Consider the following 26121-nt stretch of genomic DNA (forward strand, 5'->3'; position numbering starts at 1 on the left):
CAGCTCTACCCATCTTGATGTTGGATGCTGCAGTGTGCATGAGAGCATAATGACTGGCGAAGGTAAGGTTTGATGCCCAGGTAGCTGCCTTGCATATATCAGAAAGTGGGACATTACGGAGCAAGGCAGTGGAGGTGGAGACAGCTCTAGTAGAGTGTGTCCTAATTGCTGTAGGAGGGTGTATTTGCCTCAGTTGGTAACAAAGATGTATGCAGTCAGCAATCCATTTGGAGAGTCTCTGCATAGAGATAGCCTTTCCCTGTGATCGCTGAGTAGCAGACACAAAAAGTTTGGGGTTTTTTCTAAATGGTTTTGTTCTATCCGGGCAAAAGGATAGTGCCTTGCATACATCAAGAGTGTGCATTGCTGCTTCAAAAGCATTAGCGTGAGGTTTTGGGAAAAATGTTGGTAGGTGTATAGGCTCGTTGAGGTGAAAGGAAGAGTTTATCTTAGGTAGCAACTTTGGATGTGTGCGGAGTGTGACCTTATTGTAGAAGAACGTGGTATATGGAGGGTCTGCCATAAGCGCTCCCATTTCTCCCACTCGTCTGGCAGATGTGATTGCAATCAGGAAGGTGGTCTTCATGGATAGGTGGAGGGAGGGAGCAGGTAGCCACTGGCTCACAGGGTTTGTCCATCAGGGCTTTGAGGACTAGGTGTAGGTCTCAGGGTGTAGTGGGCGGTTTTACGTCTGGATATAAAGTCTAGATACCATTCAGGAACCTTTTGGTGATTGGATGGGCAAAGACTGTAGCATTGTCAATCTTATGGTGAAATGTGGTGGACCTTGAGTGAGCTCGTGGAGAGACCAGATGTTTTAAAGTGTAGCAGGTAATCTAGTATCACTGGGAGTGAGACAGAAACTGGAGAGGTCTGTTTGTTTGTGCACCAAGATGTGACCCGTTTCCATTTATGCAGGTAAGTAGTGTGGCGTGGTATGTGTTCTGCTCTGTAGTAAGACTGTCCGCACTTGGTCCGAACAGGTTAACTCCTCATTAGAGAACCATTGTTTAGCCAAGCCCTCAGGTGGAGACATTGTGCATTGGGATGAAATAGCTGTCCCTGGCGTTTTGATAGGAGGTTGTTGAGCAGGGGAAGGGGAATCGGTGGCTTGACCGACATCCGATTGAGACAGGGATACCACGGTTGTCTGGGCCACGCTGGGGCTATTAGAATGATGTTGGATCTGTCTGTTCTTATCTTCTGTGTTACTCTGTTCAAGAAAGGTACTGGTGGGAACACATACATGAGAGTTCCATCCATGGGAGCATGAAGGCATCTCCTCAGGAATGTTTCCCCAGGTCTGCTCTGGAGCAGAACGTCGGGCATTTTTTGTTTATTGCTGTGACAAATAGATCCAGTTGGGGATAACCCCACTTCTGGAAAATGTTGGATAGAATGGTGTTGTTGAGTTCCCATTCATGCTGTATGGGGAAGGATCGACTGAGCTCGTTTGCGGTGGTGTTCTGAGAACCTGGCAGGTATGAGGTGGAGATATGGATATTGTGTTGAAAGCACCAGTTCCATAGTTTTACTGCCTCTGTGCAGAGGGAGTGGGATTGGGCTCCCCCCGTCTGTTGAAATAAAATATGCACACGATGTTGTCGGTCATGGTGTTCTGAGAACCTGGCAGGTATTAGGTGGAGATATGGATATTGTGTTGAAGGCACCAGTTCCATAGTTTTACTGCCTCTGTGCAGAGGGAGTGAGATCGGGCTCCCCCTGTCTGTTGACATAAAATATGCATGCGATGTCGGTCATGATCCGAATTTGGCAGTTTTGGATAACAGGAAGGAAATGAAGGCAGGCATTGCATACGGCCCTGAGCTCTAGCAAATTTATGTGAAGCTTGGTTTCCATAGAGGACTGGAGGCCCTGAGTGGTGAGATGGCCCATGTGTGCTCCCCATCCTGTGAGGGATGCATCTGTAATGATGGTCATTGAAGGGGGCTCTTGTTGGAAGGGAACCCCAGTTCAGAGGTTGATGGGAGAGGTCCACCAGAGAAGCGAGTCCTTGGCTTCTGGGGGCACAGTTAGTCATTTGTTTAGCCTGTGTGTATTCGGTTTGTATACCTGAAGGCATCGCATGTATAGGTGAGCATTTGTGACCACAAATGTGCAAGTGGCCCTGTGTCCTAAGAGCTGCAGGGAATCTCGGACTGTAGTCTGTGGGCTGGCACGTATCTGGGTAATAAGGGTGCCCATTGTGTGGAATCTGTCCTGGGGAAGAGAGGTAAGACCACTGGTGGAATCAAGGTGGGGGCCAATGAAGTCGATTTGTTGGGTAGGTTGTAAAGTAGATTTGTTTTTGTTTATTTCCAGAGTGCGGAAACAGTGGAGGGTTATAAAAGTTGTGCAGATCGCTTCCAAGTGAATGGGAGACTTGAGGAGACAATCATCCGGGTAAGGAAAAATTTGGACCCCTTTTTTTCTGAGAAGACCATGTACAGTGGAGAGGCCAAATGGGAGGACTCTGTATTGATAGTGTTGCACTCCCACGGCAAATCTGAGGAAATGTCGATATGCAAGGTGGATAGTGAAATGGAAATATGCATCTTCAAGGTCAAGGGTTGAAACTAATATCCATGCTCCAGTGTCGGAATTATCATTGGGAGAGTAACCATCTAGAATTTCTGTTTCTTGACAAACTTGTTTAAACGTCAGAGATTGAGGATAGGGTGACATCTGCTGTTTTTCTTTTCTGTCAAGAAGTAGTGGAAATAAAACCCTTTCCCTCTGTGTTGAGGCGGTACTTCCTCTATCACTCCTAGTTGCATGATGTGTTGTACCTCCTGATGGAGCAAATGTTTGTGAGAGGGGTCCCTGAAGAGGGATGGGGCGGGAGGGTGCATGGGAGGTAAGAGAGGAAGGGGATGGCATAACCCGATCTGATGATTTCCAGGACCCATATGTTCATAGTGATGGCTTCCCAATTGGCAAGGAACGGATGTAGATGATGTCCAAAGAAATGGATGGTTGGAGTTGGCGCTGGAGAGGGTGCGAGGCTTTCTATACCCTCGACCAAGACTTCAAATTTGTTATTTGAGTTAGGAGGGTGGGTCACCGTTGTTTGTGAGGGCGACATCATTGGGTTCTGGGTCTATGGCATTGTTGTTGCTGCGTATCACATTGTCTTAAAGGTTGATGATGCACAAAGGTATGATAGCGTGGTCACTGATATGGCTGATACCTATATTGTCTCTTTTTTGTGACAGGTGTTTCGGTGCCTAGAGATCAGAGTGTGGCAGATGAGTCCTTCATGGAATGGAGGACCTCATTGGTCGTAGAGGTGAGGAGCTTGTCCCCATCGATGGGGAGATCTTCAACAGTGTTCTGTATCACCTTGGGAAAGGAGGAATAAGCAAAGGAATAACCATAGTTCGAGGTTTGCAGGTGATGCAAGATATCAGGTTACTCATCACGTAAAATCTATCTGCAGGCAGGAAAGCTCTCGCAGAGATTGAATCCAGCCCTGCTCCTATAAAATGTATTGTCCTGGTGGGTGACAAAAAGAACTTATCTTTGTTTATGCAAACACCTATGGTGGCAAGAAGGCACAGACGAACCTCTGTTGCTGATATAACTTCTTGGCGATATTGACCTACCAAAAACCAATCATCCAGGTATGGAAATACCATATATGCCTGATGACTCATGTGGGCTGCTACCATGGTGAAAACTTTTGTGAACATATTTGGAGCTGCTGTGAGCCCACAAAGAAGGACGCAGAACTGGTAGTACTCTTGGTCAATCATGAAATGCAGAAATCTCCTGTGTGATGGCTGAATGTCCATGTGGAACTGTGCTTCCTTTACATTGAGAACCGCAAACCACACTCACTCCTGAAGAGAGGTTTATAGATGCCAGTGTAATCATCCTGAATTTCAGCTTTTGGATAAAGATGTAGCATTGCCAAAGGTCCATGTCTTTTCTTAGGGTTAGAAAATATGAGGAGTAGAACCCTCTCCCTTGGTACTCACTTGGGATCTCTCTATCAGTCCCTGGTGTAACAAGGATTGATGAGAGGGGTCCCCAAAGGGGGGTCAGGCATGTGTTTTGTGAGGGAAAGAAAGAAACTCTATGGAGTATCCTATGTGCGAGTGTTGACATGCACATCAAAAATGGCCTTCGGCCTGTGGTTGGGAATACATGGAGGGTGCAGCAGTGAAGGGAGCTGAGAAATGAGACCTCTGAATCCTTTGTCACTTATGAGAAAGATTCAGGTGGATGCTGGTAGTATGGGGTATGTAAAGGGGATAGTCGTGGTAAAAAGGGCTATTCCTGGCATTTCCTCCTGGGGGCTGGTGTGTAAATCACAGGGTGGATCTCAAGTCCTTTAGAGAGTGTAGAGACTCATCTGTCTTTTCATTAAAAAGGTTGGACTTGTCAAAGGTCTTGGATAGCATTTTGGACCTCTCTAGGGAAGCCTGATGACTGGAGCTATGAGTCCCTTTTGCAGGACCAGTCCTGAGGCCAAAGATCTACCGCAGCCGAGAGAGCCACCTTTGCTACCAGCCTCCCCTCATCCAGAAAGGACTGGAACTGGGCTCAGTCTTCCATGGGGAGTTTGTCTTTACATTCTGTAGGTCTGGTGTAGGTATTAAAATTGTATTTTGCTAATAAAGCTTGGTAATCAACTATACAAACCTGGAGGACTGCAGAGGAGAAAACCTTCCTACCCAGGAGGTCCACTCTCTTTGAGCCTTTATGGGCCAAGGTAGATTTTTGGTAGCGTTGCTGAGCTCTCTCTGTAGTCACCTGTACCACCAACAAGTTATGGGCAGGATGAGAAAACAAGAAGTCAGCATCCTTGGCCAGCACAAAATAGTATCTTTCTTTTTGGCAATAGGGGCACAAGATGCTGTGTGCTAAACCTCTCTGGCTGGTTCTAATATGTCCTGATTAGTTTGGAAGGGCCACCCTGGTCGGTCTCTGTGGTTGTAAAATGTCCAGTAGTTGATTCTGAGGGTCCTGGACCTCCTCTAGAGGAATTTGTAGATCATTAGTGACCCTGTGCAACAACTCCTGGTATTGCTGGTGGTCATCCAGTGGAGATGGCAATGAAGGAGTGACAGTGGTGTCCGGAGAGGATGATGAGGCCCCCATTGGAACCGGTGCTGGTTCTTCCTCCTCATACATGTATGGAACCAGCTGACGAGAGGAGGAGGAGTGGTATGACTCCTGAGAGGGGTCCGGGCACCTGCAATAAGGAAAGATCCACTGCTCACGGTGGACCCCCGAGGAATCAATATTAGGTGTCCCTTGGAGGGTCATAACCTGACAGATAATAGTGTCTCGGCTGTCTGTTAGGGCCCCTGTGCCTTCGCAGAGATTTGGTGCAGCTATCTCCTCCGACTCCTTTGATTCCATCAGTACCGGGGCACTCCTGTGTGATGGATAGAGATGGGACTTCTCTTGAGACAATGATAATGATTCCTCCTCCAGGATAAGGACATCTTTCAGGAGGGCAGGGCCCAAAAGGAGTGGAGACTGCAGGTAGGGGAGGAATACATCTTCTGACGTTACAAAGGTCTCCACACAGCCTGGGGTCCAAGCAGTTCCCATAGAAACTCCTAAAGCGCCCAGTTCATCTGATGTAGCCAGTCTTTGGATAGATGAGATGTTACCTATGATGAATGCTGTTGGAACCAGAGGCTCCTTCTTTTTCCTTGCTTCTTGAAACCCGGGACCCTGGGCATAGTCTGGGGATCGAGGACGATTTCCCCTGACTGGAGAGGGTGTGTATTCTATTTTATACTAACTAGAATTCCTAAGCTAAGATATAAACTATTTACAAATAAATTTTTACAAAGGACATGATTCTGACTCAGACCATGGGACAGTAAGAAGAAACTGGAGAGGTGTCGAGCTGCACTGCCTCTTATACCCTCAGTCAGGTGCGTGAGGAGTGTTACTGCGTATGTGTGGCTCAACGGACACTGCTTTGAAGAAACTCCAGACTCAGGCACGTGGCATGCATGCGTACCCATGGCGTGGCCTTAGCAGGTCAGATCAGAGCCAGAATGGTTATGAGGATCACTGTGCATAGGGCTTGGCCAGGAGGGCCATAGCGGGTATGCTGGTCCCTAGGTCTATTCCACACATGGGAAGAATATCTTTTATTGAACCAACTTCAATTGGTGAAAGAGACGAGTTTTCAAGCTACACAGAGCTCTTCTGTAGAGGTCACCTGAAGAAGAGTTCTGTGTAAGCTCAAAAGCTTGTGTCTCACTCTCTGTCATCACTGGGAGACAGATTATACTCATATTACAAATGGGGAAACGGAGGCATAAAAAAGGTCAAGAGACTGAGCTGTGCAGGAGTCCTGCCTTCTCAATCCCTTGCTCTAATCAATAATCATTTGCATTGTGATTTCCTTCTAAAATCAGCTGTCTCCCCCATTACACATTAGTGCTGAACATGAGCCAGCAATGATTTAATAACTTGGAAGGCGGTGAGGGGGGGGAAGATATCTTACAGTATGAGTGCCCTCTTGCAAGCAGCAGGATGGTAACCAACGCAGAACAATTTTGCCACCAACAAAGCAAACAAGACGACAACTCCACTGTAAGTGGTTTCCTTATAAATCGCTCCTTAGCAGTTGGTTCCTTTTCATTTTGTTGCTGATTAAATAAGGTTGTGAAGAAGAGAAAACCTGGCCACAATTGAATTTCTGTCTGGGAGGGAAATGGGCCTCTTCACTAATGTTTTGAGATCAGCACAAGGTGATGAAACAAAAGGGCTTTAGAATGAGGGATAAGGCTGGCTGAGGGGGAATTATTTACCATTTTTACAGTTATAACTGAGTTCTGGCCACTTTTTCCCCTTATCAAATCTTTCTTTTTGAACTGTGCTTTTCCCATAATAGGTAATGGCTCATCAATTTGAAAATAAAACTATTTGTTGACTGCAATAGAGAGCTGATAAATTTATTCGCTTATTAAAATAAAAAAGCAATGAAAAGGAATAGCAGTGGAAGCCCTGAAAGACTTCACTGTGCTTCAGATCAGACCAGATATGAGTTGCTCTTTTCCTATTGGCTAGAAATGCTGGTGACCAGTAAAAGGTGATTGCACCTTTTATTGACAATTGACATTGTTGAACCTAATGTTCCAGCCTGCATCTGTGTTTAATCTGAGTATAGCTATTTCTGGAGTCAGTGCTACACAGAACAGTTTGAGAGCTGCTGCTGGGAAATGCTGTTTTCTAACATAATTAAGCCGCTGTTTTGAGATGGGAAACATTGCATTTTACAGAAGTTGAACATTATTAGGAATCTCCAAAGGGCTGCTCTGAATCTGACAAACAGAAAGCATGACCATTATCAGCTCTTCAATAAACCGAAGAGCCCCATCCAAAACTAATAAAGCCAAATATTTACTGGGCGGGTACATTACCAAGCATTCCAGAAGAAGGTGGATTGGGCTGAATTTCCTCCAGCGAGTTCTCCTGCAGAATATCCCAGAGCTGCCACTGCATTTTTGGGTTCAGGATATAAAAGGGCTGTTCCCGATGTCTACTCCGATACGCCTTGTAGTTTACAAAGAAACTGTAGTCTGGTTTTCTGTACCACTAAAACAGAAGTAACAAGTCAGATCCTTTTTCCCTCGCCGCAAGGACAAGATCTCTCACAAAACACCTAAGGAAGCTATTATTGTTCTGCACTGCTGTGGGATGCAGTAACTTATCTTTCATGTAACAGGTTGCCCTTTGAAATTCCACCTGCATTCTAATTCAGAGGGCAAGGTGCTGATCGAAGAGCTATCATGCACCAGACGGGTGAGCCCATGGCACCCACAACAGAACACAAAGGTTTACAAAAATATCCACTATGTAACTTTAAAGATGCTGTGAAAGAAATTTCTTTACAAGTGGAATGTAATTTGACATGCGTATCACACCAGGCTGTATTGCAATTCACAAAGCAATGCAGGGAAATGGCATATTCCCTCCCCTCCCACACCTTCTTGCAGTCTCTATTATAAGACACCCTTATACTGAAGACTGACGAGGAACCATCTCACTTTTCAGTAGACTATTATGGAGTTCTATCCTTCTAAGTTTCTCATCTCTAATGCATTAAGATCTTCCACATGTCAGTGGCGGGTGTGTCAGTGATCCAGTTCACAAAAGTGTCTTACCAACTACTCCATTTTTATTTGCATTTAGGGTCTGATCCAAAATTCACTGACATCAGTGGAAAGAACCCCAAGGACTTCAATGGACTCTGGATCAGGTTTTTAATGTCTGCTTGATATTTAAATTGGGAGATTCAGGGAGAAGATTTTGCTACATGAAAGCGAGCAGCCCACTAGCAATAAAATCTGTAAAAGATCCAATTTCTTCTCCTTTCCATTCCCAAACATTTTAGGAGATATCACCCTGTCTCCTTCTAGAATACCCAGCTGGCAGGACTGTTCACGTGGCCTAGAAAGACATTGAAAGGACAACCTTATGTGCAGTGAGTCATTTTTATACCATTCTCAATTGTTATATTCATCTCAGAGAACAAAAGGTCATATTCCAAGGCTGGCACACAAGCATCTTTGTCACAACATTGCACCAGAAGATGATGTACAGTATGTGCAGTGAACTGTAATTGTGTGTATTTGTGAGCTTACAAATTTATAAGCTTTCCTCTCACTACCTTACTTCAGTAAAAATACTGAAGGAGGGCTCATGTTCCTTAAACTCTCGGACCATTTAGAAGAGAGGAGGTTTTACTAGGCAATAAGTACCAGCCTAGCTCTGTAGAGGCTCTTAAGCATGCTACATACATACCCTTGATTCATTGGGGGCATAGGACTAGACAAAGGTTTGGACATTCAGATGACATTTTATAAGCAATGTCTCTGATCTAGGAAGTCAGGGTGTGACCTAAAAACTAAGGAGAGACAGTAGAGCTGAGGACTGTAGCAGACGTGCACTCCAAAGGATCAGCAACCCTTTAGAGATATAACTCTTGTGTGTTACAAATAGCACCATGGGTTACTGATGCTGCACAAATTTTAATAATTGATTTAACTTTTCACTGTTTGAGGTTTGTTTCCCTTCTACATTGCTCTCGGCTTTAACAATAAACCAGTTTATAAACATTTGTTTATAGCTAATTTCCAAATGACTTCACTTAGATTCTGATGCACTAGCACAATGCTGCAAAATGGGGTTTAGGAACACTTCAGGGATTCCTTATTCAGTCGTATCTGTACCCATTCAAAGTGAGGAATGCATGGAAGTGTTTTTATAATCCTTGGCTTTCTAAAAGTTAAAAACAATTGTGAATGGGAATCAATCTGGTAGCTTACCTCTGGGCACACTTCCTGCATCGGGCTCCGCACATGAGATAGGCATTTACTCACCTATCTCCTCCTGGTTCGTGGACCGCTCTGGGGCTTAGGATGGGGATAGGTGTCCAGACACCTAGAGTTGGGTGGAAGTGAGCATGCTTGGAGGCAGAAACTTATTCTGGAGGGAACTTTTATACTGAAAGCGAAGGCATCAAGTTTAGGTACCTACAGGATTTGGCAGGAGTTTTGTGGATGGTAGTGGAGCCTAAAAATGGGATTTACGATCAGGACCTAAGAGATGTATTCCAGGTAGTCTATGGCAGAGCAGGGAATTGAACCTGGGCCTCCCAGGCTAGCACCCTACCACTGGAGCAGCAGGCCTCTTTTTCTGAAAGATGACTTTCAATCCAGGGTTGTAGGCCCTGCTCCTGTAGAGGAGGGACAGTTGTTTCAGAGTCACATGTCTTCTGTATGCTAATTACACTGGACTAGCTTTTGAAGCTGTTACTGTTTATCATTTTGCATGCTTTGCTTGCTGAGATTGTTTGATGTAGTATAATCCTTAGCTTTGTTATTGTGCCGCTTGAGTGATGATCCTGTGCTTTCTGGCCCTGGAATATTATGCTGAAGCTCCATAAAATAGCATATTGACAGAATATTAACTTATTATTGAAACTGTCAAGGTAAGTTATTGTTTTGTACAATGATGTAACTATTGACTTCAACTGAGATATCCCAGTGCAAATCAAGAATAAGGAGACATGACAGAAAAGGGAGAACAATGAGGCCAAATCAGAGGATACTGCAATACCTCAGATATTGAAATTCTTCTTCAGTGCAAATGCTGAGAGGTATTTTTAATTATTTTAAAAATGGAACAAACTCTCTCATTTCCGACTATACAGACTGCATGATCAATAAACACATCGCAAAGTGAGAAGAACATCCCTTGATTTTATTTTCTTATAATTTAAAGGGAGGAGATGGTTCAAAGCTTCTGACTTCTGATTGGATGAGGGGGGCACCACAGGATACCGTTCCGCAATAAAGTTCTGAATATACTGCCAACATGAGTGATCTACCCAATTACTAAGAGAGGGAGATGTGATGACTATTAATGGAGCTATTGTACAGCTACTCTGCAGTCACTACACAAGTAACTCCAGTTTATGAATCCAATACCTACAGAAATCTAGCTGACATGAGTAAAGGAATTTGCTGGCCTTTTAATAGAGCTTTTTATCAATTATAAACCATTGAAATATACCTTATGACAGACTGGTGCTCTCAAAACCAAAATGGCCACTGTGGTCAGACTGTTCAGCCTAACTTTTGGATTCTTGAGACAATGCAGACTATCACTCTACGGCAAGTTTGAGAATGTTATATACAGTAGTGGTCACCCTGATGTGAGATCAGCCAATGGGAAACTTACTGTGGCAATAAAAGACAACTCAGCGCCCTTCACCTTTGTCTGGAAAAGACACACATTTCCTATCAGCAGGGCTATGATTTTGCCATGGAAATGTTGTGTCATGGAAAGGGGGCAAGCCAGGGATCTCGGGGGCAGGGGCGGAGAGGAGAGAAATGGACAGTGAGTCCACTCTGCACTTTCCATGCAGCAGCTGCTCTTGACCTGTGGGGCTGGGCCCGGCTCCCCACTCTGGGCATTACAACCTAGCACACAGGGTCACAACATCACATGGGGACATTTCATGAACTTTGCTGTGACAAAAATCACAGGAGCTGATCTCATGCAGGGATGGCAAAAGGCACTTGCGAACACATACATTGCTACATCCAGCACGCCAGAGGAATGAACAACAACTTTAAAAGGAATGACCCTCAACATTCATGTATGTATGGCAAGAAATGAGGTCACAGCTACCCTGTAAATCTCATTTACTACACTATTCTTCACTTACCTCATGAATATCGGCATGATAAGGTGCTGGATCCCAGACAATTAAGATTCCAGTATTGTACAATGTATCTGTAAGGAACTTCTGTTCTTCAACAGTTACAAGCTTGAATGAGAAAAGGAAAGATGATTTCTAACACAGCAGAATATGCATCAATCTGTGGAAGGTCAGGCAGTAAAGTATTACTAAGCATGGTTATACCCATCAACTACTAAGGACAAAGTGGTAGGATTGGTTGAAGGTCAAAAAGTGCTTCATTATCCTTGGATTATACATGCTATAAAAAAATTATTTCCTTGTGTGAGCTAGCAACCATGCCCTGGCCTTTTAATTTTGCTGCTACTCCTGCCTCCAGCAGGTCAGGATGTAGTGGAGTGTCAAAGGAGCAGTGGCTGCATTTCTATGCATATCAAATCTCCCTTTCTACTTGACTTTATGCAGAAAGGAGAGGATATAGGCAACACACAGCGGCTTGGAGTGCATGTAGACTTCAGCCACTATAATTACAGTCACTCAAATTAGTCGGGAGAAGAGTAGTAGTGATAACTGAGACATCCAATTCTACATGCATTTCTCCAACTCTGTAGCAATTATAGAGACAGTGCCAAAAAGGAAAAACATGGATAGGGCAACAGGCTGCTCAGATCACATTTCATTAAAAAAAAAAAAAAAAAAAAGCATGCATAGGCCAAGTTTTAACAATCCACACTTCACAATCACGCTAAATACAAACCCACAAAGTTACACTCAGAATAATGTTCCAAGTGTCAATTTCCCCGAACAGCTACTGGTGCTAAGTTACAGTGACAAAAATCAGCTGGGGGCAGCTTTATCCTTTTAGTGATCCAACAATTGCCACAGGGCAGGTGAGAGTTGAACTTGGGGAAGTCCACTTTGGAGCACTGTTTACAGGAGAAACAGAGCTGAATGAGACAAACAGAGGCTTGTCCTTTTATTCATGAGCACAATTCAAACAGACACTGCTTGTTAACATCTGGTTAGGAAGAGGGCAGTCATAAAACCCTGATTATGCCAGACAGCCCCTCAGAAATCCAAGCCAAACAGGAGCTATTTCAGAATGAGTTGATTCATCTTTTTAAATATGCTATTTCCACCCCCCACCCCAGCCATCGCTAGCATCCCATCGCTATTCTGGCTGTCCCCATTACCAGTACATCACAACCATGTCTGCCTGGCCATTCCAGATGCTTATTATTCTATAACTGAAAAAGAGTTTGCTGGGGTATGTTCTTAATTTAAAAAGAGAGAGAGGAAATTAGGTTTGAGGCCCCGAGTCCTGCCATGTGTACTGCATAGCTTCTTCAGACAACGACATTTAAAACATTTTAGTCACTTTTAAAAATGTGGCCGCCGAGTTTGAAAGTGAAGCGTGGTGCACACAATCCCTTGCAAGTGCAAATCACAGGATTTAAGTTTTTAACTCCCTGGGTTGTGGGAGCTAAAAGCATTTGGAGAGGACGGGATTGCAGGGAGAGAGCGAGGAAGAGTGGCCGAGAGTGGCAGTGACTGTGGTGTCAGAGTGGAGTGAAGGCAGGAAGAGGAGGAGGGACACAGCAGAACCGAGGGAGAGGGGATTCTTGCCAGATATTTTACAAAACAAAATGGGTCCTTTTTAGCTCAATCCTGGGCAGAGGAGAAGGTGGGCTGAGAAGAGCATTTCAGGAAAGCTTCCAAGTGTCGGTAGGTGTGGGTAGGAGGTGCAAGACTCATGGTCCTTGACGCAGGGTCATGAAGTGTCTAAGGGTCTAAACTGAAGGGAGAGAGTTCTCCCATTGGCTTAATAACTCCACCTCCCCGAAAGGCAGTGACTATGTCAGCGGGAAAAGCTCTCCCACCAACATAGCGCTGTCTACGCTGGCACATAGGTCGATATAACTACGTTGGTCAGGGGGGTGGATTATTCACACCCCTGAAACACGTACTTATACCAAAGTAATTTTGGAGTGTAGACCCGGGTTCAGAGAGGGAAGCAGAGTTCTTCAGAAAGGAAGGGAAGAGTTTGAATCGAGCAGTCACAGGCCTCTCTCTAGACTCACCCAGCAGCATGAACTCACAGAGATGTAGCAAATGTGAGAGGCCCTTTTCAAGATCAGAACTGTAAGGTTGTTGCCATATTTCCTGCCCCCGTTTTTAAGCAGGACAGGTACCAGGAACAACTGGATGCAAAGACATAGGCACCAAACTTCTACTGCAGTGGTCACTGCCCCCTACTTCTGAAACCAATCTGATAACTTCCTGCAACCTCATTCACACCCTGCTATTGTTTGCTCTGCATGGCGTTAATTTGTTGACTGACAGTTCTAGGTTCCACATTTAATCAATGAAGCTAACTGATCTCACCACTTAGTGCCTTTAGTGCCTATCTGTTCTGCTTAATCAATTGATTGATTCTTTCCACTCAACTGTCATTTAATTGCTACCACACTTACTTGTCTTGCCCAGCTGTTTTGCTCCTAATTAATTGCCTGAGGCATTGATTATTGCCTATTTGTTCTGTTCTTACCTAGCTGATTTCATTGTTTCCTGATTACCTTGCTAATTCACCATATAACTTGCTAGTACATTGATCATCTATGTAATCTCTTTTGGATTAATTAACTCGTTTGATTACAGCCTTTTAGACCACATTTGCGGACGTGTGCCCTAAGAATGGTATCCCTTTACCTACCCCAGCCTCCTACCTCCTACTTTGTTGTGTCATTGTCTTCCTCTCTACTTCTCCATCATCCATCTTCCCTTCCTTTTAACACTTATTATCCCAGAACACGTGCCCACATGGGGAGTTGTATTGACATAACTACAGCTGCATAATTATATATATAGTCGCAGTAGCAGGACAAATGTTTTCACTGGCACTGTTTGCATATCATAGCTAGCCTGGCACTGGATATGTGGCCCCAAGAGATAGCTTCCAAAGTGGAGAACATACTATTGACCCAATAACACAATTACACACAGACGAGTAAGGACATAAATTGCTTCTAGATTGCTAAACATGTCTGCTATGGGAAGATCAGTTTACAAAGGGACAAAGTCCAGTTCTTAATTTATGTTCCATCCACTAGTCAGGAAGCAGAGACCACTGGGACGCAGCAGGCAGCAAGATAACACAAATCATGGGAGAGGAGAATTCTGATGAGGAAGATAGATAAGATTTATGAGCAACAAAAATTAATGTAAAGGAAGAGGAACAAACATGGATTAGAAAATGTGGTTGCAATTTCCAAGGCAGTACAGAGGATTTACCCATGAATTTTAATAGAATACATGTAGCTAAACCCTCTGTACTTCTTTGAAAAAAGTCAACTCTTATTCCAAAGCAGCAACCCGGAAGACTCAGGGCTAGTCTACACTGGCAACGCTAAAGTGCTGCCGCAGCAGTGCTTTAACATGGCTTGTGTGGTCCCGGCAGAGCGCTAGGAGCCCTAAAGAAACAACCTCTATGAGGTGTGTAGCTCTCAGCGCTGGAACACTGTCTACACTGGCACTTTACAGCGCTGAAACTTGCTGCGCTCAGGGGGGTGTTTTTTCACACCCCTGAGCAAGAAAGTTGCAGGGCTGTAAGGTACCAGTGTAGACAAGCCTTCATTCTCTGAGAGCAGATAACTGAACTTCAATCCCATAGAGCAAGGAGACAGAATGAAGAGGTGAGCAGGTAGTGAACTGGCCTGTTCTGGAGTATGAAACGCTGTTTTTCGTCCTATCTGGGTGGTTTCAACCCGTACCCCTTTCACTGGATTGTAATAAGCTCTTCCTGATTAACCCAGCTAAGTAGTGATGGCTTCAAAACATTTACTGGATGGATAGCTGGGGTGCTGTGACCATTGCTTATTTCACCACTCTCTCACTATTTAATTGTACTCCCCTTGTCTGCCCGTTGTAATTTCTTGTTGTCTGTTGTCAAGTCAAATTTATTAATAGCAACTTAGCTGTAAGCCAATGCACCAAAACCAAAACATATTACAATAAAACTTATTTTAAAATCCTGGATTTACTTTTATTACAATACATATAAGTACAAATTTAAAAGAACATAAATCAATTAAAACATATATAATCACCATGCCATTTGTCTTTTCCTGATTTTAGCTGCTGGCCATGCAAATAGGGCAACCACTCAGATCACAGATACATTGTTAGTCCCTAATAAATATTCTGTTCTCTGACAGGTTGTAGAAAAAGGCATCCAGGACAAAAAAAGCATGGAAAGCCATTCTGACCTTCAGGGGCAATACAAATTACAGTATAATAAATAATAGGGTAGGCCTTCCGCCTGCCCAGTGTTGCATGGACAGAGGTGGTTACGTTTCTCAGTGCCAGTATATCAGCCTTCTGATTTAAGCTGTCTGCATAGACTGAAAACTGAGAGCTGTTAAGGCCCTCCTTAACTTGTTATTAGACAAACTTTCTAGATATCCATGAGTCTTTTTAATAAGGGAGAACCAAGGTGACATAGCTGTAATGGAAACAAGAGCCTTGTTTAGTTGCTTATTAATATCCTCTAATCTCAACTTGATTAGGGATTTCACATATTTAAACAAATCTAATCCTTTTGAATTCTAGGAAGCCTAGAGAATGCAAAGAATTTTGAATATACTGTACTCTCATCAAGGAAATGTACATGACAAAGCCCAACTGAGCTGTTACTCTAATCACAGCCTTGGCAAACATTGGGGGTACATACAACGAATGCAAAGCCAAAAGTTAATATGTTTCAAAGTGGTAGCCACGTTACTCTGTATCAGCAAAAAGAACGAGTAGTTTTTGTGGCACCTTAGAGACTAACAAATGTATTTGGGCATAAGCTTTCATGGGCTAAAACCCACTTCATCAGATGCATGTAGTGGAAAATACAGTAGGAAGATACATACCGAAAACATGAAAAAATGGGGGTTGCCATACCAAACCTAACGAGACTAATCAATTAAGGTGGGCTACTATCAGCAGGAGAAAAAAAACTTTTGTAGTGATAATCAGGATGGCCCATTTCAAACAGTTGACAAGAAGGTGTGAGTAACAGTAGGTGGAAAATAGCATAGTTTGTGTAATGATCCATCCACTCCCAGTCTTTATTCAAGCCTAATTTAATAGTGTCCAGTTTGCAAATTTATTCCAGTTCTGCAGTTTCTTGTTGGAGTCTGTTTTTGAAGTTGTTTTTGTTGAAGAATTGTGACTTTTAGGTCTGTAACTGAGTGTCCAGAGAGGTTGAAGTGTTCTCCGACTGGTTTTTAAATGTTACAATTCTTGACATCTGATTTGTGTCCATTTATTCTTTTGCATAGAGACTGTCTGGTTGCAGATGAATGAGCCCCTGATGGTGTGGCTGATGTGATTAGGTCCTATGATGGTGTCCCTTGAATAGATATGTGGACAGAGTTGGCAATGGGCTTTGTTGCAAGGATAAACTCCTTGATTAGTGTTTTTGTTGTGTTGTGCTTGGTTGCTGGTGAGGATTTGCTTCAGGTTGGGGGGCTGTCTGTAGGCGAGGACTGGCCTGTCTCCCAAGATCTGTGAGGGTGAGGGATCGTCCTTCAGGATAGGTTGTAGATCCTTGATGATGCACTGAAGAAGTTTTAGTTGAGGGTTGAAGGTGATGGCTAGTGGCGTTCTGTTACGTTCTTTGTTGGGCCTGTCCTGTAGTAGATGACTTCTGAGTACTCTTCTGGCTCTGTCAATCTGTTTCTTCACTTTACCAGGTGGGTATTGTAGTTTTAGGAACACTTGATAGAGATGTTGTAGGTGTTTGTCTCCGTCTGAGGGATTGGAGCAAATGTGGTTGTATCTTAGAGCTTGGCTGTAGAGAATGGATCATGTGATGTGGTCTGGATGAAAGCTGGAGGCATGTAGTAAGTATAGCGGTCAGTAGGTTTCTGGTATAGGGTGGTGTTTATGTGACAATCACTTACTAGCACTGTAGTATCCAGGAAGTGGATCTCTTGTGTGGACTGGTCCAGACTGAGGTTGATGGTGGGATGGAAATTGTTGAAATCATGGTGGAATTCCTCCAGGGCTTCTTTTCCATGGGTCCAGATGATGAAGATGTCATCAATGTAGCACAAGTAGAGTAGGGGCGTTAGGGGACAAGAGCTGAGGAAGCATTGTTCTAGTCTGCCATAAAAATGTTAGTATACTGTGGGGCCATGCGGGTACCCATAGCAGTGCCACTGACTTGAAGGTACACATTGTCCCCCCATGTGAAATAGTTGTGGGTGAGGACCAAGTCACAAAGTTCAGCCATTAATTTGCAAACTAGACACCATTAAATTAGGCTTGAATAAAGACTGGGAGTGGATGGGTCTTTACACAAACTAAAAACTATTTCCCCATGCTAATTTTCCCTCTACTGTTACTCACACCTTCTTGTCAACTGTTTGAAATGGGCCATCCTGATTATCACTACAAAAGTTTTTTTTCTCCTGCTGATAATAGCCCACCTTAATTGAGTAGTCTCGTTAGAATTCGTCTGGCAACCCACATTTTTTCATGTTCTCGGTATACATCCTCCTACTGTATTTTCCACTGCATGCATCTGATGAAGTGGGTTTTAGCCCACAAAGGCTTATGCCCAAATACATTTGTTAGTCTCTAAGGTGCCACAAGTACTCCTCGTTCTTTTTCAAAAAGTTAATGTTAGTATTGCACTTTGGGAAAGAAGAGCAGCTGCAGTTCCATTTGGGACATCAAAAATCATCCTAAGGAATTAATTTTGAAACACTTCCACTCCCGTTTGATCATTCCACCTCCATGTTTCCGCACCATACAAAATCTGAATGCATATCTTAGCCTCAAACACTCTTAGGGCTAGCGCAATTAAATTGCTCCCATGAATCCAGGTGAAACATAACACAGCTTGCATTGAATTTGAGGCCTTCTCTTTGGTCACCTGAACATGTTTATCCCACGACCCATTTTATGAGAACCAGACACCCAGAGAAGGGAAAGAATTAACTTGTTCAATATATTGCCCATCAATCCTCCATTTATGCAACCTCCGTCTTTGACTAAAAACTATTACTTTAGTTTTGGAATAATTTATCAAAAGGCTCTCCTGTTGATAGTATAAACCAAACACATTTAATGAATGCTTCAGTCCCACTGATATTTGTGACAATAGAATCCTATCACATGCATAGAATAAGATAGACAAAGGTAATCCATGATTTGATGGGGGAAAATACTGATTCCCTTTTAATGCCAAAATAACATCAGTAATATAAGAGTTAAAAAAGCTGACAGCCCTGTCAATCCCCCTTTGTTATCAGGATGGAATCAGTTAGTTGCCTATCCAGGCCTATCCTAATCTTGGCCTCTTTTTGCCTGGGAAGAGTTCTTAACAGAATAAATTAATGGGGGATCTATCTCAAATTTGTCCCACAGAAGCTGTCTATCAGTAGAATCAAATGCCCATTTAGATCAGCAAAGGCTGAATACAATTTTTCCCCTTTCAGAGATACAAACATTTGTAGATCAAATAAGAAAGAATAAAACCATAATCTGTAGTGGAGAAGCCATTCTGAAAACCAGCAAATTATTTTATTTTCTATTTTCTGCCAGATCCTCTAGTCTCCCCAAAAGATATCTCATATAAATTTTAAGACAGCATTCAATAAGAGGATTGGGTGCTAATTCCCTGGGTCTTTCTGTGACAAAGTGGGACTGTTCTTACTGGGGGCTGGGAATGCTGTGTGCAGTTCTTAAGTATCTAGCAAAGCAGAAGGCCAGTGCAACCGAATGCCTGACACTCTGTCCCCTAGCAACTGATGGCCTGGGCACCTCCCCTGCAAAGGTGCAACTAAAGGTGTTGGAGACAAAGGGGTCAGGTGACCTCCTGGCCCGGGAAAGAGGGTGAGCAGAGAGGAGGGGCAAGAAGGGGATGGGCAGACTGGAGCTGGCTGAGGAAGGAAGGGAAGCAGAGACAGGGCTCTGATCCCCAATGGGGGCTGTGGGGCTCCTGGGGCCCCAAGATGGACCTAACAGGGGGGATCCTGTTATCTGTGCCTGTGTTGGACTGTGTTCCTGTCGTCTAAATAAACCTTCTGCTTTACTGGCTGGCTGAGAGTCCTGGTGAATCGCAGGGAGCCGGGGGTGCAGGGCCCTGACTCCCCCACACTCCGTGACACTTTCCTATTCCCTTTTTTATAGAGAGGAATAATAATATTGGTAGCCCACCCTGAGGGAAAAATCCCTGTATTATTTATATTGGAGAAAAGTTTAGCCAAAACAGGGGCCCACCAATCAATATTCTTCTTAAATCATCCCACAGGGATAAAATCCTCCCCTGGTGTTAATTTTTTTAATTGCTTGACAGCCCTAGTAAGGACCCAAAAATTCTGTTGGCCTTTACCCTGTGGTATGGGTACATCCAGTTGGGTTGGTCCTAGATTTTAATACACAGGAGTTAACAGGTAGTCAAAGGACTGAAGAGGAAAGAATCAGAAGATCTAAACATAAACATAAACCTAATTGCATGATTTGTTCTGACAACTTACTAATTGAGTGAACTGATAAGGAACTGACTTGACTAAAGGATGCTTTCCACATCCATTATGAAGTTTTTATTAAAACAGTATCATAGGCCATCAATGCCCTCAGAAGTAAAGTCCATGATTTGGAATTTAAGAATTATTTAGCACAATTTGATTTATTCTTTTACAAGAAACCTGGCTTACCAAAGATGAATCTTTTCATCTCCCAGGCTAAGAATTTTGTTTTGAAGGTTCTCAAGAAGGGCAGACCAGTCAGTGGACTGGTCCATTTTATTCCAATCAAATTAAATGCTCTAGTTAATGTATTACTTCCAGGTAATCCTTTTTTCAGTCTTACAGTATCATTTCCCCAGATAATATTTTATTTGAATGCTTATTTGCCTTCCTCGGGATCCTGCTATTACAATGCAAATTTATTGGCAGAGCTAGAATCTCTTACTCAGAGACTGATAATTATCCAGTAGCAAATTTTATTCTTTTAGTGAGTTTAATGTGCCATTGGGTGCGGAAGATAAAAATTGATCACATAGTACATTCAAAAAAAGAACAGGAGTAATTGTGGCACCTTAGAGAATAACAAATTTATTAATGCTCAAATAAATTTGTTGGTCTCTAAGGTGCCACATTCCTGTTCTATTTGTGGATACAGACTAACACGGCTGCTACTCTGAAACCTGTCATAGTACATTCAGTGACAGGCTGCTTGCTCTCCCCTCAAGAAATACAAAAGATAATGAATTCAATGGGCTTGAAAGTCTTAGTGATTTTGGACAGACTCATGCTCAGAGTTATTAATAGTAGAGGTGGTGATGACATGCTGGGTCACTTTACCTACACCGCTCAGAGGGTATGTCTACCCTGCAATTAAACACCTGCGGCTCGTCCATGTCAGCTGACTCGAGCTTGCGGGGCTTGGGCTATGGGGCTGCTTAACTATGGTGTAGGCATTTGGGCTTGGTCTTGAGCCTGAACATTTACACCACAATTAAACAGCCCTATAATCCAAGCCCTGCAAGGGCGAGTCAGCTGACACAGGCCAGCTGTGGGTGTTAAAAGTGCAGTGTAGACATGCCCTACAAGGGAAGAAGGTGATTGACTATATTCCAGTCCCAATTTTAAACCGGCCTTGTTTTTCCAATTTTTCAGTTGCCCTTGTATCCAATTGTCATAGGTCTTCTCCCCAACTTGGAGCTTTTGGGTTCCAAGATGGGGACCTGCATGGGCTCCTCTAAACTAATCCTAGTCTAGATCCGGTTCTGCTGCCACCAGTTAAGTTTAAAGTGGGTAACACACTGCCTGTCCCCAAAACTTCCCCTGAGGAACCCAGATTCAAACCCCTTGAATCTTACCAGAGAGAGAGAGAGAGAAACAGCCAGTGCCCTTCCCCTCCTTCCCCCTCTCCAGCCTGCTCCGGAGAGATTACACACCGAGTCAAATCCTTGACTCAACACAAAGAGGGACTCACCTCCCCCTCCCCTTCCCTTGAAATGCAACCAAGAGAAGAATCAATCAAGTCCTAAAAAGAAAGGAGTTTATTAAAAGAACAAAAGAAAGTACACTATCTCTGTAATACCAGGATGGAACAATACACAGGGTCTAACTTATAAACCTGGAGAGATTTCTCCCTCCCCCTTTCTTTCTCAGTAAAAGCAAAGTAACAGCAACAGAAATAAAGATATTCCTTGAGCAAAACACACAATTGCAAATGTAGAAATAAACTTATAATACTAGTTCGCCTTTTTAACACTTACTAGCCTGAATAGATGAACAATACTGCAGAAATCTTGGAGGACTTGAAAAAGGTGTCTGGACTCCCCTAGCTCCAAAGAGAGACCCCCCTCAAACAAAAAAAAACAGAAAAAAACTTCCCTCCACAGAGATTTGAAATTATATTGTCCCTGATTGGTCCTCTGGTCAGGTGTTCATCAGGTACTGCTTGTTAACCCTTTACAGGTAAAAGAGACCTTAACCCTTAACTAACTGTTTATGACACCAATAGTGACCATCAACCCCTACAGGTTAATTTCTGGCTCCTGGCTCCAACTCATCAGTCGTTCCCTGTTGGGCAGTGTTTCATTTTTAATTTTGAAGTCTTAAATGTGAGGCGAATTAAGTTGAATCCATTGCTTAAATCTAAAAGTAAAGAAAATATTACCTCTAATTATCTGCTAGGGCTAAAAAACCTCCCAAAACAGTTTTTAGATCTTAGTGATGCAAGTCTATCCCTTCATGTATTTCATGACATTATACCAAAATTACAGGTTGTCTCTTGTGTCTCTTAGCGCTTGTCTACACATGAAAGTTATTCCACAATGAGACAGGGTGTGAATGTAAAGCACAACAGCTAGTTCAGAATAATTCAATTTGTGAACACACTTATTCTAGCCAAAGTGGATTAAGCTAATCTGGAAAAAGACTCTTTTATTCTGAGTAAATTATCCAAGTGCCAAGTTATTCAGGAACAGCTGTTCCTGAGTAGCTATTCTGTAATAACTCCATGTATAGACGAGCTATCATAGGTTTCACCCTCACTCTAAACTTTAGGGTACAGATGTGGGGACCTGCATGAGAACCCCTAATCTTAATTACCATCTTTGATCTGGTTGCTGCCACCACCCAAATCATTTAAAACAGCTGTTTATGAGTCATTTGGGAAACTCTGTCTTCTCCCCCACACCGCCCAAATCTCTCCCTTCCAAGTACTGTAACCCTTCCCTGTGTAACCTTGAGAGACTTCTCCACCAATTTCCTTGTGAACAGCGATCCAAACCCCTTGGATCTTAAAACAAGGAAAACATCAATTAGGTTCTTAAAAAGAAAATTTTTAATGAAGGAAAAGGGGTAAAAGAAATACCGCTGAGAGATTAGCATGCAAGCTACTCTCACAGACAACAGATTCAAAACACAGAGGATGTTCCCCTGGGTAAAAACCTTAGTTACACAAAAGAAAACACTGGGTACCTCACTCCTTGTTCATCACTCATCTCCACAATGGCTCAAGAAGTCTCCCATTAAGATGCTGGGGAGCTCATACCCATCTTACTTACATCCCCTGGGACAGGCCAAGGCTTTGACAATTGTTTATATAGCTCTGATCGATGTGCTGTCCACAGCATCCTCAGCAAAGACAATGATTTTTAAAAAGTCAGCATATAAACAAACACATCCATCCTTGGGACGGAGGGGACTTCTCTTTCTTTTTGAACTTAATATGGCTTACGGGAAACTCTGCCAACAGACCTTTTCTTTTTAGGGTGGAATAATTCACTCTCATTCCCCCCCCCCCCAGCTTCTATGATAGGAAACCATAATCCCCTCTGACTTCTTAATTTGAAGGGAATCCTTGATAGAGTGACCTTTTCCTCCTCCTGTTTATCAAGGGCTTGCGTAACTTTGTCAACAAATGCGGTCAGTTTCCCATGAAATCTGCCTGTCATCCAACTGAGGCAGAGGAGAGGAGACAAGACATGGACACACTAAAAGGAAGAAACATCTGTCTTGAACTTTTTGGAGTTTTTAGCTTTTTTGCAGGGTTTTCTGGGCTTGGAAAGTTTAGAAAGGGCAAGTGCTTCAAAACACATGATGCTACAGCCCTGCTTTGCATTCTCCATCTGACAAGAGCTCCACAGGCCAAGTGGGAAGAAAGGCTGCAGGAGAAAGGCCTGAGAAATAAGATGTAGAAAGCAGAAAGTCTCAGTGGCTTAGTTCTCAAAGGAGCGTGAGGCAGGGAGCTGAAGTCACATCTGTGTCACAATGTGGATGTGCAAAGCTGTCTCTGATGAGATAATGAACAGGATATATTCTGTGATGGGTGTTCTGTGCAGATGAATACACCATAAATAAAAAGCTGTATTTGAAATACAGCATGAAATAATACAGCACAACTATTAAAATCCTATTGGGGGGGGGGGGTGCCTAGCCGCACCTCTGCATAGGAGCCAGAGAGGGGACATGTTGCTGCTTCTGGGAGCTGTTTTAGGTACCCGCTGCCAGGAGCCTTCACCCCTGATGCCCCCTGCGCCCCAACCCCTGCCCCAGCCCCGATCCCCCTCCCCCACTTCGAACCCATCTGTCCCAGCTCGGAGCAACCTCCTGCACTCCAAACCCCTCATCCTCAGCCCCCACCCCAGAGCCTGCAACCTCAGCTCTCACCCGCCCTGCACCCCAACTCCCTGCCTCAGTCCAACCTCCTGCACACAGAACTCCTCATTTCTGGCCCCACCCCAGAGCCCTCACCCCCTCCCACACCCCAGCTCCCAATTTCGTGAGCATTCATGGCCCATCATACAATTTCCATACCCATATAAGGCCCTTGGGCCAAAAAGTTTGCCCACCCCTGCTCTAGAAATGACACCTCAAGATGCTGCTACATAAAGGTCCCAAGACCGTGAGGTAGAGTTTTCATGTTCATAGCCAAAGATGTGGCTCTATTCTTCCATAAATACCGTAAGAAAAGCTGCCACACACCATTAATCACTCTGCTGTTGGTGCTATTCCTACCTCAATCCTTGCAGTGAAGGAGAGACTGCACAATAAGAGAGCTGAATTGGGCCCTCAGTCATGTACTCAATACATTTTCACTCTCTGTTGTGTAGCACACATGCCAGGCAGACTTACCTGGGAATTAACAAGGCGAACTGTTGTCTTTTCTCCTACATCATTCTGAAACCCTATGGTAGGAGCCCCATTAAATCTCAAAACTGCATCGTGGGCGTCTGAAAGCAGTAAAGAGGGAAGAGTTATTAAAAGTTAACCAATGGCTATTATGTGTGAGTTGGGGAAAACCATCTAACTCGGGTATGTTAAAAATATGTCAGATATATAAGCAATGCAGAATTTTCCTCATAATAGCTGTTCGTTAGCGATACAGAGCTGGATTCATCAGAAGTATTAAAAAGGTTGATTCTTTTCATGCTGGCATTTAAATGATTACTGTGTGTGCTGTTTTCTCTGTCTCCTAATTTGGTTTAAATGAAACTAACCATTTCCAGCAGTCAAGTATCAGAGGGGTAGCCGTGTTAGTCTGGTTCTGTAGAAGCAGCAAAGAATCCTGTGGCACCTTATAGACTAACAGACGTTTTGCAGCATGAGCTTTCGTGGGTGTGGGTATTCACGCACGAAAGCTCATGCTGCAAAACGTCTGTTAGTCTATAAGGTGCCACAGGATTCTTTGATTTCCAGCTGTATGTATTTTATTGTAAACACTCAGCACACATGTAGAGAGCACAATTGACATCCAAGAAACCTGCTCAGTACAGGTCCCCAAAACATGCTTGGGTAAATAATTCTCCTTGTGATTTGTTACAAACCAGTGACTAGGAAATAATGAAGAGGAATGTCCTTTATTTCTCAGGGCCTGAAAAACCTGATGCTCAATAGCCTGTGGACTGAGCCTAGTGGCTAGGATGAAAAATAACTATGCTACCTCACTGCTCAACATGACACCTCCTGCACTTTAAAGGAATACAACAGCTGTGTAATGTTTATAGGTACTTTGCCAAATGTAATTTACTGTACTCTTAGTAGTGTTATACTTTCCCTTCATGGCTTCACTCTCTTTTCTTTCCTATAACAGATGACAGCATAGCTTTTCCTGAGTTTTGTTTCTGTGTCTTCCTTCATATTCTCTCCTCCCTATTATTGGCTAAGCAAAGCCAATGGCATATTGGGCTGTATTAGTAGGAGCATTGCCAGCAGATCAAGGGAAGTGATTATTCCCCTCTATTTGGCACTGGTGATGCCACATCTGGAGTATTGCGTCCAGTTTTGGTCTCTCCACTACAGAAGGGCTGTGGACAAATTGGAGAGAGTCCAATGGAGGGCAATAAAAATTATTAGGGGGTTGGGGCACATGATTTACAGGAGAGGCTGAGGGAACTGGGATTATTTAGTCTGCAGAAGAGAAAAGTGAGGGGGGATTTGATAGCAGCCTTCAACTACCTGAAGGGGGGTTCCAAAGAGGATGGAGCTAGGCTGTTCTCAGTGGTGGCAGATGATAGAACAAGGAGCAATGGTCTCAAGTTGCAGTGGGGGAGGTCTAGGTTAGATATTAGGAAACATTATTTCACTAGGAGGGTGGTGAAGCACTGGAATGGGTTACCTAGAGAAGTGGTGGAATCTCCATCCTTAGAGGTTTTTAAGGCCCAGCTTGACAAAGCCCTGGCTGGGATGATTTAGTTGGAGACTGGTCCTGCTTTGAGCAGGAGATTGGACTAGATGACCTCCCGAGGTCTCTTCCAACTCTAATATTCTATGATTCTATGATCATTATTATTATGTATTTGGATTGCAGTAGCGCTTAAGAGCCCCAACTCCAGCAAGGCTGAGCTAGGCCAGAGGTTCTGCTGTTACAGAGAATGGATACGTTAAATAATGAATAATAAAATAAATAATAATACCACCTAA

The 26121-nt window shown here is 43.5% G+C and overlaps 1 protein-coding gene across 6 annotated transcripts in view; it reads right to left on the reverse strand.

Moving 5' to 3' along the window:
* ST6GAL1 (ST6 beta-galactoside alpha-2,6-sialyltransferase 1) overlaps positions 1–26121 on the reverse strand; it is a 123719-nt gene that overhangs the window by 4818 nt on the left and 92780 nt on the right. For all 6 annotated transcript variants that reach the window (XM_039488227.1, XM_039488221.1, XM_039488222.1 and 3 more), the window contains 3 exons: positions 24334–24431; positions 11213–11314; positions 7398–7572 (listed from right to left, as the gene is read on the reverse strand). In XM_039488227.1, the coding sequence (XP_039344161.1) occupies positions 7398–7572; positions 11213–11314; positions 24334–24431 (375 nt within the window). The remainder of the gene's footprint in view (positions 1–7397; positions 7573–11212; positions 11315–24333; positions 24432–26121) is intronic.

The sequence above is a fragment of the Mauremys reevesii genome, linkage group 9 (genome assembly GCF_016161935.1).
Source record: "Mauremys reevesii isolate NIE-2019 linkage group 9, ASM1616193v1, whole genome shotgun sequence".
Classification (NCBI taxonomy): Eukaryota; Metazoa; Chordata; order Testudines; family Geoemydidae; genus Mauremys; species Mauremys reevesii.